The following is a 15851-nucleotide window of genomic DNA, read 5'->3' as shown; positions in this document are numbered from 1 at the left end:
AAAATAAAATATATTATTTTTTAACAAAAAACTAAATTGTCAGACTTGGACAAAATTTAAATTCAAACTAGACTCTAGTTGAAAATAAGCTGAACTGGATCCTTTTTAGCGGTACTGTAGGAAACTCTTGTTTTACTTTCTTTTTTGTATCCTTGTTTTTGTTAATTGCATTTTTTCTTGGTTGTCTTTTGTTATGTATTTTTTGGGACTTCAAATCGATAAGTCGAGGTTCGAGACCAGGCGAGTGTGCAGGAAATAAATTGATTTTTCTAAACTTCGAAGACCTGTGACATCTGCGAATCCGCACTTGGCCAGCGTAGTGGATTACGGCCTGATCCTATAAGGCCGGTGTCCCAGCAGTGGGAACATATATGGGCTGATGATGACGATGTTTCGACAAATAAAGGCTTGAATTTGATATTTTTGGTTTTATGGCATTCAAATGCTTTATAAATATAAATTTATAAAGAACTAGCGGTCCGCCCCGGCTTCGCCCGTGGTACATATTTACGTTTTCTCTACATAAAAACCATCCTCGTACTTCAAGGAATATAATAAAAAAAGAATTATCGAAATCGGTTCAGCCGTTCTCGAGTTATGCGCTTACCAACACATTTTGCGATTCATTTTTATATATAAGATAGAAAAAAATCGATCACGAGGCTGGACTCAAACCCGCATCCTTTCACGCCAACGAGTTGGTCATTCGTCCGCCCCGGATTGGCGTGAAAGGATGCGGGTTCGAGTCCCGCCTCGATCGATTTTTTTCTATTCTTTATAAATTTATAAATAAAGGCTTTTTGAAGTGAAATTCTTTATCGGGGTTGGAAAAAAATTTAGTGTAACATTTTTTCGTTACGCGTGACATTTTTCCGTTACGCGCCATCTTTTTCTTATCCCTACCACGCGTGATTCGACGTATTTCTGTAAAGTTGCATATAGTAAATTATTTTTTGAAAAATAAGGTCATAAAGAAGTTTCACTTCTTACGTGTGTACACTAGTACACGCACACATTTTTTTTATTTATAGCTCACCTCGAACCGCGAAGGCCTCCGCACCCTCTCCTCCTCCCTCCTCCTCTCAGCCTCCCGCTGCCACAGCGCGGCCACCTGCAGCCGCCGCGACCGCCCCACCTGCTGCTCGATCAGCTTCACCAGCTCCCAGCGGTGGATCGAGCCCAGCAGGACCATAGATGCCGGGCTGTCTACTAGCGGGAAGCTTTTGATCGTCTGTGATGAAGATTTATGGTGGGCATTATTAAAACTGCATTTCAATTGAAGAAAGCTTTTGATTATCTGTGACAGGATTGTTAATGGGCATTATTAAAACTGCATTTCAATTGAAGAAAGCTTTTGATTGTCTGTGACAGGATTGTTAATGGGCATTATTAAAACTGCATTTCAATTGAAGAAAGCTTTTGATTGTCTGTGACAGGATTGTTAATGGGCATTATTAAAACTGCATTTCAATTAAAGAAAGCTTTTGATTGTCTGTGACAGGATTGTTAATGGGCATTATTAAAACTGCATTTCAATTGAAGAAAGCTTTTGATTGTCTGTGACAGGATTGTTAATGGGCATTATTAAAACTGCATTTCAATTAAAGAAAGCTTTTGATTGTCTGTGACAGGATTGTTAATGGGCATTATTAAAACTGCATTTCAATTAAAGAAAGCTTTTGATTGTCTGTGACAGGATTGTTAATGGGCATTATTAAAACTGCATTTCAATTAAAGAAAGCTTTTGATTGTCTGTGACAGGATTGTTAATGGGCATTATTAAAACTGCATTTCAATTAAAGAAAGCTTTTGATTGTCTGTGACAGGATTGTTAATGGGCATTATTAAAACTGCATTTCAATTGAAGAAAGCTTTTGATTGTCTGTCGGCGAAGATGATTTGAAGGATTAAAACTGCATTCCAACTTTCCTATAGCAAAAGGTGATCTGGGAAGCTTTTCATCGTCTATGTAGGGTCAATGGGGTATTTTATATGGGCATTGTTAAAACTGCATTTCAACTAGATGGAAGCTTCTGATCGTCTGTGTGATGAAGATTTGAAATGATTGAAACTGCATCCCAACTTTCCTATAGCAAAATATGATCTAGGAAGCTTTTCACTGTTTGTTTCGGGTCAATAGTATTAAAATTCCGTTTCTACGAATAAAAATGGATAGAAGAGTTACTTGCAAAAATATGTCATTTAAATGTATATGAGGCAGTTACAAAATTAAAAAACAACAAAAAAATCATGCATCCGATTACCTAAATCAAAATCAAATTTAATACAATAAGTACTTTAATAATGTTTTCAAAAAATGTAAATAATACAACAAATCAATCATTTTTTCTAATTAAGTAAAAAGTTTTCCCTTACCTTATTTGCTTTAAGAATATCCTTTAACTGTTGGAATGTCATTCTATTCCAAATGTACTTCACGTCTCTCACCATGAAGTCTTCCACGCAAATGTCGTACATACCTGAATTTTTTGGATAAATAAATATTTAAGAAAATATTAACCTCTATAGTAGTATGTATAATAACACCAATAAATATATACTAATTATCTGCCGATACACATATAAAAAGAGGCCAATGTTATAATCTTTATTACCAGTTAAACTTCAAAATTGGATAAGTAATTAAGAGGCCGTATCGATTTTAAGAGTGATTTTGCCTTGTTTCTGTAATTCTTTGGGAGCTCGATTAAGAAAACTAAATTAGTAACTATGTGTTATAATATCTTAAATTAACATTTACCATTACACAATATTGGTTATTGTCAGACAGTTAAACAAATATTTAATTAGCTGTATGAAAACCTTTACTTTTAATTCAACATGATACGCATGGTCATTGACTTTGGAAATATTTTCTATAATTATTAAAATAGATAATTTATTATATCTCATTTTTCGGTTCTAGACTCTAGGTAGATATAATAGAGGTAGTTATAATAAAAAGCTAAGTAAAATGACTGACACATTAATTGTCATAGGCTTTTTTAAAAAATATAATAAGGATAAAAAAAATGTGTGCTACCCGCTTCATTAGGACGAAGCGGGTAGCACACATAACACATAAGTTTCCAAAAAATAAGACTAATTACTAATTAACTTCAGAAACCACCAAATCAAATTTAACACGCATCAATTAATTAAATAATTTCTAATCACAAAATTGATTTATTATCAAAATTAATAATAATCTATAATCTACATTAATTGTAAGTCTAATTTAATGATGAGTGCATATGACGAGGTGGCCGAGTGGTTAAGGCGTTGGACTGCTAATCCAATGTGCTCTGCACGCGTGGGTTCGAATCCCATCCTCGTCGATATATTTTGTTAATATTTACAAATATAAAATTCGTTAATATTTAAATTAGAGGGTTCGGAAAAGGCTTAAATTTAAGGGTAGGTTGTTTGATGTTCCGGCTATATTTTTTATACTGTTACGTGTTTGTTAAGCTTGTCATTTTATCAAGATTCTAATTAAAAAATTCATCAAAAATTTAACTGTATTCAAAGCAATTTTTATAAGTTAAAATCTATTTCGAAAAGAAAATCGTGTAAGTTTTTACCAAAAATGGTAGAACACAGATAATGTAATACTAAAATAGTAGAACGCATTTGAATGATTTTTGCTTTTTAACATTTGTCTGTCTTGATTAGTTAGAATAACTACCATTACCTCCTATTAAAAAATTGTCTAACCGGGCAGAGTAAAGTAAAAAATACTTTACACATCACTACATAGTATAAAACAAAGTCGCTTTCTCTGTCCCTATGTCCCTATGTATGCTTAAATCTTTAAAACTACGTAACGGATTTTGATGCGGTTTTTTTAATAGATAGAGCGATTAAAAGAGGAAGGTTTTAGTATATAATTTATTATGTTTTAGACAAAGCGGGCGAAGCCGCGGGCGAAGCCGCGGGCGGATAGCTAGTATAGCATAAATTAAAAATATTTTTTTCAAAAACTCACGGCTAGCAGAAGACAATAAATCAGGCAGATACGGCAGTTTCTTGATAAGTATGATACTGTCGAAGCAAGATGGCTGCAAAAGAGCTGCAACCGCGTTAGCTGCTAATACTGCCGCCATTATCGGGAGCAGATGGGTTACCTGGAATGTAAAAAATATTCTTGTTTAGTTATATAATAAACTAGCTGTGCCGCGCGGTTTCACCCGCATTGCTCCGCTCTTATTGGTCTTAGCATGATGATATATAGCTTATATTACTCGTGGATAATGTAGCTTTCGAATGGTGAAAGAATTTTTAAAATCGGTCCAGTAGTTTATGAGCCTATTCATTACAATCAAACAAACAAAGTTTTCCTCTTTATAATATTAGTGTAGATTAGCTTTCCTTCTGGGACTGAAACTAAACAAATTATGAACCTATTAATTGGTGAAAACAAAAGAGATGCAGAAGTTTTTGGATTTATCATGAACAGACAGACGCGGCGAAGTTGTTGTTGTTTGTTTGTTGGTGTTTTTTTAATATTTAATGATAGTGACGTTTGTATGTACGTTTGTTTTTTTTATGTTTGTCTTTCTTTCCCGTCGTAATGGAGCGATTTTATGGTAAAAGTGTGTTTTGTGGTGATGTAAATAAAGGAATTACTAGATAATCTTATATATAAAATTCTCGTGTCACAATGTTAGTCTGCATACTCCTCCGAAACGGGTGGACCGATTCTCATGAAATTTTCTGTGCATATCGGGTAAGTCTGAGAATCGGCCAACATCTATTTTTCATATGTACCACGGGCGAAGCCGGGGCGGGCCGCTAGTATATTATAAAATAACTAAAATAAACAATGCGTGGTAAATTAAAAATTACCACAACCAACGCAGGTGAAGCCAATTTGTTGCATTTTAGAAAAATTGTTTAAAAAAAAAAATTTTCGACCAACTACTTCACTAAATTTTAATATGTACCATAAACGAAAAAATAGAATAATATATTACCTGTCCAGTCATTTCAATAACTATAACAATCGTAGACACAGTATGTGTAACTGCTCCAGTGAAAGCCGCCGCCCCGACCGTGGCATAGCCCCCTATAAAAAAAAGAAATATATTTTTATTTAAAGTAGGACCCTATACAAAAAACAAAAGTATAATTTACTTAAAATAGTACCCTATAAGATAGAAAGATATTTTACATTGGGAAATTAAACGATAATCATATAATGAATAAATCACGTTTAAAATCCGTTAAAATCTTTAATTTCTAAAGATATTTTACTTTAAAACAAGCTCCCACAAAACAACAACAAATTCTACTTATAATATCCACAATAAATAACAACAACAAATGTGTGCACTTGCGCAATAGTCAATTGAAATGTTGTCTCCAAACTAAATTCTATGCATTATGAGCTGTTGAACAATTATTCAACCTGCATGTAAGTAAGTAAGTAAGTAAGAACCTAAGTAAGTAAAGGACTAAGTAACATCATAAATCTCACCAGGCAATATCTTCTGTATATGTCCACCATACGCCACGCCCAACGGGCAGAAATAATGCATAACTTCACCCGTAAACCTGCCCAAAGAGGCGCCCATTTTGAAAGCCGGCACGAAAATACCAGCAGGCACTGGTAGAGTACATGATACCATGCTGAGGAAGTACTGGGAATGAAAAAAAATAACAAAAAATAAAAAAAATTGCGTGTGTACTGAGCAGACGAAGTGAAACTTCATTGGCAAGATTCAAAGATTGAATTTGATATTTTTGCTTTTATGGCATTCAAATGCTTTATAAATATAAAATATTTTTTCTATTATTTATTTTATAAGTTTCAAAGATACCAAAATCGTCGCTTTACTTCAAAACGTGATGGTATTGCCATGACGTCACCTTGAAATTTTACTCTCAACGCGTTTAAGGAAGTTTCACTTCAAAAAATTACAAAAAATACAAAAATTGGTTGTCTGTAAAGTCGGTTTACTGACGATAGTTGAACGTGACAACGTCCGATTGTGCTTCTTTGTCGCTCGTTCCACGCTCTCGCTCGCACTTCAAGCCTTACATGGAACGCCTCAGATGAGTCAGAGCGAGGAAACGCCGCATGAGTCATGTTTTTTCGTGTGTGCAGCCGGCTTTATCGAATTATAAGACGTTGTCACGTCAAAAATCTTGACAAATATCTTAAAGGGGATTAAAAATTACGTCAAGCTGAATTTCAGTCGATTATCATAGTGTGTGCTGTGAAGTTATTTATAGATAAATCATTGGTAATATCACAAATAGCTAAAAAGTTAGTGGCAATATTATAACTGCAAAAGTGCGTGTGTTTGTCATTCTTTTACGTCACAACGGAGCGACTTTATGGTATGATTTCTATGGCTGGAAATAGTGGGCAGAAATGTGACTTAACCTACATTTAAGTAAACACAATACAAAAATTAATACCATTTAACTCGATAATCGAAAAAGAGTCATAAATAACAATTATTTACTCTCAATGGGACATATAAAATTGAGGTTTGAAGCGTGAAATCGTAAATTTGTATGACGGTACTAAAACATCTGTTTATTCGATATTTTATAGTGAAATAATTTAAAAATTGGTAACAAGTATATATGACGAGGTGGCCGAGTGGTTAAGGCGTTGGACTGCTAATCCAATGTGCTCTGCACGCGTGGGTTCGAATCCCATCCTCGTCGATACTTTTTGGATATTATGAACATTTTTAACACAAAACAAATTTATTTGAAGTGCTTCTACTGGTTAAAAAGAATTATACATAGGGTCTTTATTGTTATGTTTAACATTAATTTAATAGCAAGTAGTTATTTAACCAGTTCTAATATTCTGTAAAGACGACCCTTTAAATAGAGAAAAAAAACCGAACCACTACTAAAAATGTTACAAAAGCGGGAAAAATATGTTTAGAACAGACAAAGTCTCATAAGTCAGCTAAATATATAAAATGATATTATTGAATTTAGTTGTATAAATAGCATAGCATTCGAATGATTTATAAATGAGAAATTTTTAAGGAATAGAAAAAAAATGATCTAAAAAAATTGGTTGTCTGTAAAGTCGGTTTACTGACGATAGTTGAACGTGACAACGTCCGATTGTGCTTCTTAATCGCTCGTTCCGCGCTCTTGCTTCATCGCTTGCACTTCAAGCCTTACATGGAACGCCTCAGATGAGTCAGAGCGAGGTAACGCCGCATGAGTCATGTTTTTTCGTGCGTGCAGCCGGCTTTATCGAATTATAAGACGTTGTCACGTCAAAAATTGGAACCCGAGTCTTCGAATTCCCTGGCGAAAGACGCGGATTCGAATCCCACCCCGTGTTTCTGTTGTCTGTCACAAAAAAATAAAAAATGTCACTTTCTCAATACTCACAATACTAAAGAAATAAATAATGAGGCATCCAAAATGGTCCACTTCGGGTGTCTGCCAGTGAGAAACAATGGCCGCTTGTTCTGCTGTCAGCTCGTCTGACCATGTGAAGTTTGCGAATAGAGATAATACCTGTAATATGTTGTTTGTAATTATGATGGTAGGTGATGATGAGGGTGGTGATGAATTGTATACTCTAATAATATGTGGTTCACCAAAATTTTATAGCTTTCAAATAGAAATAACCTGTATTAATTAGATTTAGTAACTGTTTTCATTATTAGATTTAGGGCCGATTTTTCAATGCTTGGATAAAACTTATCTGTCCAATAAAGTATTACACGATAATATTAAAATGTCACATAAACTGTCAAATACGGGCAATTAGGATAGTACGTTTTTAAATGGTAGTTTTATACATTATTCGACGATTAAGTTTTAACCAAGGATTGAAAAATCAGCCCTTAGTTTAAATTTGTGTTGGCGGTGATGATGATGATAAATTGTACACTGTTGTGGTCCTAAAAATGATTATTTAACAAGATATGTTTACAATTGCAATATATAATAGCTCGCATAAATAAAGGCTCATGTTTATTTTATTTATTTATTTATTTATGTTGATGGTGATGACAATGACGATGATGGCGATGATGATGATGATAAATACCTGTGGTTGATTGCCCAGGTCCGCTGCCATGTACTTTCCAATCCCGGGCGGGAACAGTATCGACATTACTGCCAAGGTCACAAACCCGGGGTAAATGAAACGACTGGAATAGCAAGTGTTATTTTGATAATAAAAATTAGCGAAAGACGTAGGTTAGAATCCCGCCTCGAGATAAATTTTATTTTTCTTTTCTTTAAAAATTCACAAGAATTTATTAATAAGAATTATAACACAGAAAACGAGCGTGTTCTCTAAGTTATCCTCTATTAAAATTAGCTTTTCCCTATAAAAATTTCCATCCCCCATTTTTGTAATGTCAATCTTTCTCTTTTTGTTTTCATTCCATTTTGAGAAGGAGACAATTTCCCATAAGGAAAGAGGATATGTTTTAGAACAGATAATAAATTAGCAAAATAAAGAAAAAACTCACTTTTTCTGCAGGAAAGTGCTCAAATACTTAGTGTTACGGATAAAGAGCACATACTGACGATGCAGCCACACCCATAGCGCCGCCATTAGACCACACACTATGCTGAAAGTTAAGAAATATTTATTTTAATTATAACTGTTGAAAAGTTTGGAAAAAGGATGTTGAAATAAGGTTTGGTTTTAAAATTGTTTTTAGTGTAAAGAGTTTTTAGTGGTAGTGTTAGACAATTACCTGAATTTTTAGTGCACTTGTATAGTTTTAAAGGCAAAAACTGTGTTGGCTGAAAGTTAGTTACTATGTACTACGAAATTACAAGTGTTTTAGTTGTAAGAAGTTTAGTTTCCCTGTATTTACTTTGTTGTTCTTATTAGTCTCATGATGTTGAATTAACATATTTCATTCTTACAATACCAAAATCATTTTATGTGTATTTTTTCTTCACAAACATTATAATTCAACCATTTTAAGACACAATTCACACCAAAAACATTCGCAACACATGTATGTATGTCTCTTCTTACCCTAGTAGTACGAAAACAGCGAACTCTTGTGGATCAAATGGAAAGTCTTGAGGTAGACTGGTTGGGAATAGTGGTTTGACTGTCGGCATGGCACCTGACCATACTGATAGTAAGCGGAACATCTGTAAAAATGAGGGTATGTGGATATTTTACATTTACAAAAATATGTGGGTAGAAAAAATATATTCTAATATTTACATCCATTTATATTTAGATGGTTGAGGCTGGAATATTTGTATTTTCTAATTTATTTTTATTGGAATATGTGTAAGTATCCAGAAACACCGTTGCAAGTACTATAATATTAATTATTGGTTATTTATATTAATGAGGTATAATTACGAGGTACGGGAACATTAACATTTTATAATATATTAATATGACCAAAAATTTGTGCGCTCTTCTTTATCTTATTTCATAGATAATACATATTATTTATGCCATTCTTAAGAATTTAATTTTGTTGGCTTCATTTGATTTAAATGTGCTAATTATTAACACTAGTTATGCTAAAAAAGGCTTATTTTTAAACTCACAATAGCACTGCAACAAGCTGCAAAGAAACCTCGCCAGTAGTTGCGGACAGCAAAGTATGTCGTCGTTACTTCGATTGAGAATAACACACCTGAAATTACATAAAATATAACATAGTTGTATACAGTTGTAATATAAAGAAAAATGATTTCAATGTTTTTGTATAGATAACTTAATATTGTTATTTAACCACTAGAAAAGAGTATTAATCTGACAGATGTAGTAAGCATTTTTAGTTTCATCGATTTTGTTCTATCTTCTAGCATAAATATAGATAGGTAACAAATAAATAAAAGACAAATATATTAAATTAATAATATTACCCGACATATAATACAATTTTAATTTATTCCAATTAAAGAAAAATACACATAAATTACAATCATTTATGATGAACCAAAAACGTTAATTTAAACAAACTATCTGTATTCATAATTGTGTCGTAATCACAATAAAAATCACATAAAAATAAAGTTCTCCATAACCAGACACAATAAACAGTAACCAAAGGAAACCAGCTATTCAGAGATTTATCTAAACGTATCTAGTTTCATGCATTAATCTGTACAAGGTTGTTTATAATTACGCGTATTGCATTAATTATCAACAAAATCTTTGAGTTGTTGTATTTATTTCGCAATTTATTATTTACTTTGCGGCTATATTATGAAATGGTATCCAAGATTTTTTTGTAAACCCAAAATCTATTTAGATTCTGGTGTGCCTATATCTGTATTTAAAAAATAAAATCTTTATTTACCAAAAAAATTTAATTTATTTTAACTTTTTCCTTTTACGGACAAATCCTGCGAGTGCTAGATTTTTTTCCTTATTCTTAACAAGCACACAAGTATTTTGTATTTTTTTATATAATTTCACTTCTAAATATTCATAATATAAGTAACTAGCTGCGCTCCGCGGTTTCAGCCGCGTGGCTCTGCTTCTGTTGGTCTTAGCGTGATGATAAGACCAACAGAAGAGGAAGTCCCAATCAAACACCAAAGAATTTTTCAAATCGGACCTGTAGTTCTTGAGATTAGCGAGTTCAAACAATCAAACACTTATATAGTATAGATTAATAATTCTTTATTATTATTTCAACTAAGTATTTTTGAAGTGAAAATTTCTTTAGCGGCGTTGGGTATAAAATCTTAAACTCGCGTCAGGACACATGACCTGATCGAAAAAGCGTAAGACGGATGGATATCAAACATGCTCAACGTTAATAATCAAGTTTTCACTTCTGCCGGCACTCCCGGAGTGCAACCCGTCTTTTTTTTGTTGTTATTTCACCGAAAACTCACCCCCCACAGGCGCAGCGAAGCAAGAAGCCACGCCCACTGCGCACGCGGCGGCCAACATCTCCGTGGTCCGGGATTCGTTCTCGTATATACCTTGGAAGGTGGTTACTAGCCGGGAAAGAAGGGATGCCACCATTGATGCTATGTGGACTGATGGGCCCTAAGAAAAATGAAAAAATACAAATAAATAGCAAAAAAGACGTTAAAATAAAAATTCAGTTTAATAAAAATGTTAATGAAATCGTATCCGAATATTAAAACCTTGTTAAAAATCATAGGTAGGTAAGTACATTGATATCAGAAAATAACAAGTAATAATGGAAAATTAACATTACTACATCATAGTAAAAGTTAATTATGATAAAAAATAACTTATAAAAGCAATTATAACCAAATCCATAAATATCTTTTAGGTCATGAATCTTAAAACCTTGTTAAAAACATTGATATCAGAAAATAACAACTAATAATGGGAAATTAACATTACTACATCATAGTAAAAGTCAATAATGATAAGAAACAACAGGAGTTACAACCAAATCCATAAAATATTCGTTTAGGCTATCAAAAGAAAGGTTATACACAAACAAAATTGTATTTCAACACGGTAAGACTGTTTATAAGCCGAATTTTTGTTAGTTGTTACGCTATATGATTTAGGCAATTAACTGACTTAAGAATTGAATTTTTGGACCATGTACAACGTATATGCCCTAAAATGCATCAGAATAGACTACAACATATATATTTCAAAACGGTATCGGCTGTTTATAAGCCAAATTTTTGCTGCACTATATGATTCAGGCAATTACCTGACTTAAGTATTACAATTTTGGACTATGTACAACGTCGTCGTCGTTGGCCTATTTGATCTGTAGTAGATCATATATGCAGTTACATTTAAATTTCAAAAAAGAAAATTTTAATTTATTAGTGTTGCAATTTTCCTAATCAGTCATGATTTAGGGCAGTGTCGTTCGTGGCTAAAGAGCCCGATTCTGGAGCGACAATAACGCCCACAAGTCACAACGTATAGACCTTAAAAAGCATCAGCATAGACTACATATTTCATTCTTACCTCTTTACCCAAAGGCAGTCCAGAACCAAGGGTGGCTGTCAAACCCACGACCTTCGAAACGAGGGCTCGAAACGTGAGATATTCTTTGAGATGCACTCCCCTGAGTATCGTCTTCATTTCTGGTATACCAGATCCTGGAGAATTTAATGGAATAAAATTTTAATGAAAAAATACACACTCTTCATTATGTTACTTTGATTGCCATGCGAGACTCGAGCCGAATATTTTTTTCTTAAAAAGTTCATTAATTGTCATAAAGAGCGGTGCAAAGATGAAAAAGTAAACATGAAACTCTTCGTCCTAAATATGTTCGTAGGAAATGCTGTAAAAGACGAAAGCTACGACTATAAAAGTTTGTGTTCTAGTGCACTTTAAAATTACTCATTTGCTACAGCAATGGCCTAGTTAACGCGTTTTGTCCCTTTACTAAACAGGTATTGTTCCCACATATTCTATTCGTAACACAATTTTTATTATTAGCTTCACCTGTATGTTTGTAAGTATGTATGTAACCGACTCCTTTAGATTCTATCATGACGGCATGGGTTTTTTTGTTTTTTGAAGTGAAATTTCTTTATCGGGGTTGGAAAAAAATTTAGTGTAACATTTTTTCGTTACGCGTGACATTTTTCCGTTACACGCCATCTTTTTCTTATCCCTACCACGCGTGATTCGACGTTTTTTGTAAAGTTGCATATAGTAATTTTTTTTTTAATAAAGTCATAAAGAAGTTTCACTTCTTACGTGTGTACACAAGTACACGCACACATTTTCTTTTTTCAACTATAAATATTTACAGCTAGCTTTCCGGCCAAGGTCCCATGGGATTTCCTGGATATCCTTCTATGTCCTTTCGCAAGTCTCAAACAATCTGTAGGTGTGGATATAACAAATTTCATCCAACGCTTCAGTAGTTTAGCCGTGAAGGAGAGACAGACAGACAGAACTTTCGCATTTATACTATTAGTTAAGATTTTTGTTACCTATACTCTGAGCGGCTACTATATGCACGAAGCCAGCTGCAAACAGTATCAAACACACAGGCAGAGACACCCAAGCTATATACTTGGTGAAGATGGTTGTTGCTACGTCTTTGTACATCCAGGTTCGAGCTGTAATAAAGATAATAATAGTTTATTTGATTAATTAATTAGTTAGGGTAATTTTTCAATCCTTGGTTAAAACTTATTCGACGAATAACGTATAAAACTACCATTTCAAAATGTATTCTTATTGCCCGCAATTGACAGTTTACAGGTGACATTTTGATATTATCGTGTAATACTTTATTGGACGGATAAGTTTTAACCAGGGATTGAAAAATCGGCCCTCAGATGATTAATTTACTTTATTTGTTTTAAGTAGCGTTTATACTATAGAATAAGTTAAGTAAATACTAAATAGTAAATTGAGTATTTAGGAAAGCAGTTTGTTAGAACAAGTACTTAGTTCGTAGGTAGTTAGTAATAAACTCTTATTGCGCTGCGATTATATGCTAGGCGATATTAGCCTAATTGTTGATAAAAAAAAGTCTGTACCTATTTATTGCGAATTCAATTGTTTTAATATTTACCTTAACTCCTGTGCGTGCAAAAACAAACATCATTTTTAATCAATATTCAACACTGATTAAAAATTCATAAACAATAATATTCTACTACTTCTCTCTATCTTCTACCATTTTTATTCCTCCCCATTCTCAAATGAAATACAATACATATAAAAACAAAGTGTCTATTTAATAAATACATACCATTATTACATACTGCGATACCCTGGTCGATAGCGAAGTTCAAACACCCCATGACGATGCCCAGCACAGCCAGGAACACCCAATCTTCTCCGAGCCTTGCGAATGTATGCCTCCATAGGTACCCTGGGACAAACTTTATATCGTTCATTCATTATATTAGCTGGGGAAGAGCTTTTATTGAGAACTTAGTGGAGGAATTTGATTGTTGTTGTTGAAAATTGTTATTAGTTCTCCTGAAATATTTATTTATTACTAGCGGTCCGCCCCGGCTTCGCCCGTGGTACATATTTACGTTTTCCCTACATAAAAACCATCCTCGTACTTCAAGGAATATAATAAAAAAAGAATTATCGAAATTGGTTCAGCCGTTCTCAAGTTATGTGCTTACCAACACATTTTGGGATTCATTTTTATATTATAGATAAGAAGATTATTTACATCTTACGGTGCATTTACATCACATCCAACGAGCGAATGCTCATTCTAACTGCACTAGTTATGTCAAATTCTTTTAGTGTAAACAGGTGTAGAGCATTCTTTCGTTGTGCTTAGTGCGTTCGAAAATATTCTATGCAATGTTCTAATAGTGAACAAGAATGAATACGAGTTTTCATTTATTGTGATTTACACTAAAGTCTAAAAGATCACAAAATAATGCTCTAGCTCTATGTTCGTTTGATATCCGTAATATGTAAAATTCTCCTGTCTCAGTATTTGTAGTTGAACTCCTCCGAAACGGCTTGACCAATACTCATGAAATTTGGTGTGCATATCAGATAGATATGAACGTCGGATAACAACTATTTTTCATTCCACTAAATGATAAGAGTTTGATGGGTCCGCCAATCATAATATAAGGAGATTGGTCTTGATTTTGGAACCTGGTAAAAATAAAAAAAATAAAAAATAACACTGTTCTTATATAATACTTACCTAATACTTTAAAGAACTTCCCCCTCGGTCTATGCTTGCCAGAAGCTTCCAGCTCCTTCTGTCGAAGTTTGTCGTCTTTTCTTCTCTTCTTGCGCAGTCTTCTGAGTCTTCTCGCTTCTTCTCTCGCCGCTTCGCTTAGGTCGCGTTGGTAGCGACCATACATCTGGAAAAAAGAAATTATGCATCAAATACTTGGGTTTTGTATTCTTCATGATTTGTAGTTTTTATCCATTATAAAATGAAATAAATACGCAACTTTGTTGCTCTAAATTTGTGTACAATGCAGCCTGCAGGATAATAATAATTAGTAAACACGACCCATCTTCACTAAAAAAATAAAAATTCTAACTCCATTAATATAAGTTTGAATTTTATTATTTTTTTTTTGTTGCAATTGCATTAATTATTGTTTGCTTAATTTTGAACTAGATGGCGCTGTGTAACGGAAACTCATATTTATTTGTTGAATGATCAAATGTTGAATTTTCAGTGTGTATTATTTATGTAATTCGGGCGTTATTAAAACTATAAGGGTAGTAACCTAATATAAAATTTTTCGTGTATAACCATTCTATTCTAAATAGGTACCTCCACTTCTAAAACTTTCCTAAAAACCTCCTACATCCAATAATCCCATAATCTGTATAACCTTCATACAGTATGCTCTGGTTGTTTGTCAAACATACATCGGATACAAATTTGCTGCTATCAGACAAATATTGCCAAAGAAAAACTAATCTAACGAAGGTTGCAGATGTTTGTAGAGATTTAATGTACTGAAAACGAAGTTTTTTATATTCTTAAATGAGTGAGATCCTGGTTCAAATAAATTTGGAATATTTTCATCAATTAAATTTTACATGCTGTACACATACGTGCAAAAAACAGTGATATTTAATCGTAGGTGCAAAAAACAATACTTGGATTTGAAGGATTATGACTAGATAAATAAAATAAAAATATTTCAAGACAATTTTTCACACACGGCACGATCTGATCCCATACTAAGCTTTCGCTTGTGTTATGGAAACCAGATGGCTGATAAACATACATCATACATAATTTTAAATAAATACTTAGGTATATAGATAATTAACACCCAGACACAGAGCAAACATCTATGTTCATCACACAAATATTTTCCCCGGGTGGTAATCGAACCCACGACCTCTGACTTGGAAGGCAGGGCCACTACCAACCAAGCCAACCGGTCAGTCAGTAGATAGCGCGATAAATTTTGGCTAATGTCTATAGGCAATT

General features: G+C 33.4%; 1 protein-coding gene and 2 non-coding genes across 5 annotated transcripts in view; 2 read left to right on the top strand and 1 right to left on the bottom strand.

Moving 5' to 3' along the window:
* Positions 1-15851, bottom strand: part of ClC-a (chloride channel protein 2) — a 64110-nt gene that overhangs the window by 7300 nt on the left and 40959 nt on the right. For 2 of the 3 annotated variants that reach the window (XM_089710346.1, XM_089710345.1), the window contains exons 2-16: positions 14592-14754; positions 13659-13781; positions 12889-13017; positions 11906-12039; positions 10831-10987; positions 9529-9617; positions 8993-9114; positions 8472-8573; positions 8042-8144; positions 7375-7503; positions 5480-5642; positions 4977-5068; positions 3989-4127; positions 2377-2480; positions 1037-1231 (exon numbers count right to left, since the gene is read on the bottom strand). In XM_089710346.1, the coding sequence (XP_089566472.1) occupies positions 1037-1231; positions 2377-2480; positions 3989-4127; positions 4977-5068; positions 5480-5642; positions 7375-7503; positions 8042-8144; positions 8472-8573; positions 8993-9114; positions 9529-9617; positions 10831-10987; positions 11906-12039; positions 12889-13017; positions 13659-13781; positions 14592-14754 (1944 nt within the window). Of the gene's footprint in view, positions 1-1036; positions 1232-2376; positions 2481-3988; positions 4128-4976; positions 5069-5479; positions 5643-7374; positions 7504-8041; positions 8145-8471; positions 8574-8992; positions 9115-9528; positions 9618-10830; positions 10988-11905; positions 12040-12888; positions 13018-13658; positions 13792-14591; positions 14755-15851 lie in introns of those variants that run through there. The other variant, XM_089710347.1, reaches the window with a different exon arrangement.
* On the top strand, positions 3257-3338 carry TRNAS-GCU (transfer RNA serine (anticodon GCU)). The gene has a single exon. It is a non-coding gene; the product is annotated as a tRNA-Ser (tRNA).
* On the top strand, positions 6600-6681 carry TRNAS-GCU (transfer RNA serine (anticodon GCU)). Its single transcript has one exon. It is a non-coding gene; the product is annotated as a tRNA-Ser (tRNA).

The sequence above is a fragment of the Colias philodice genome, chromosome 24 (assembly GCF_061535455.1).
Source record: "Colias philodice isolate Cphi_HAF_F1 chromosome 24, ilColPhil1 Martin Lab GWU primary, whole genome shotgun sequence".
Taxonomy (NCBI): Eukaryota; Metazoa; Arthropoda; class Insecta; order Lepidoptera; family Pieridae; genus Colias; species Colias philodice.
Note: the sequence above shows the minus strand (reverse complement) of the source record. Positions and strands in the feature narration are given on the sequence as shown.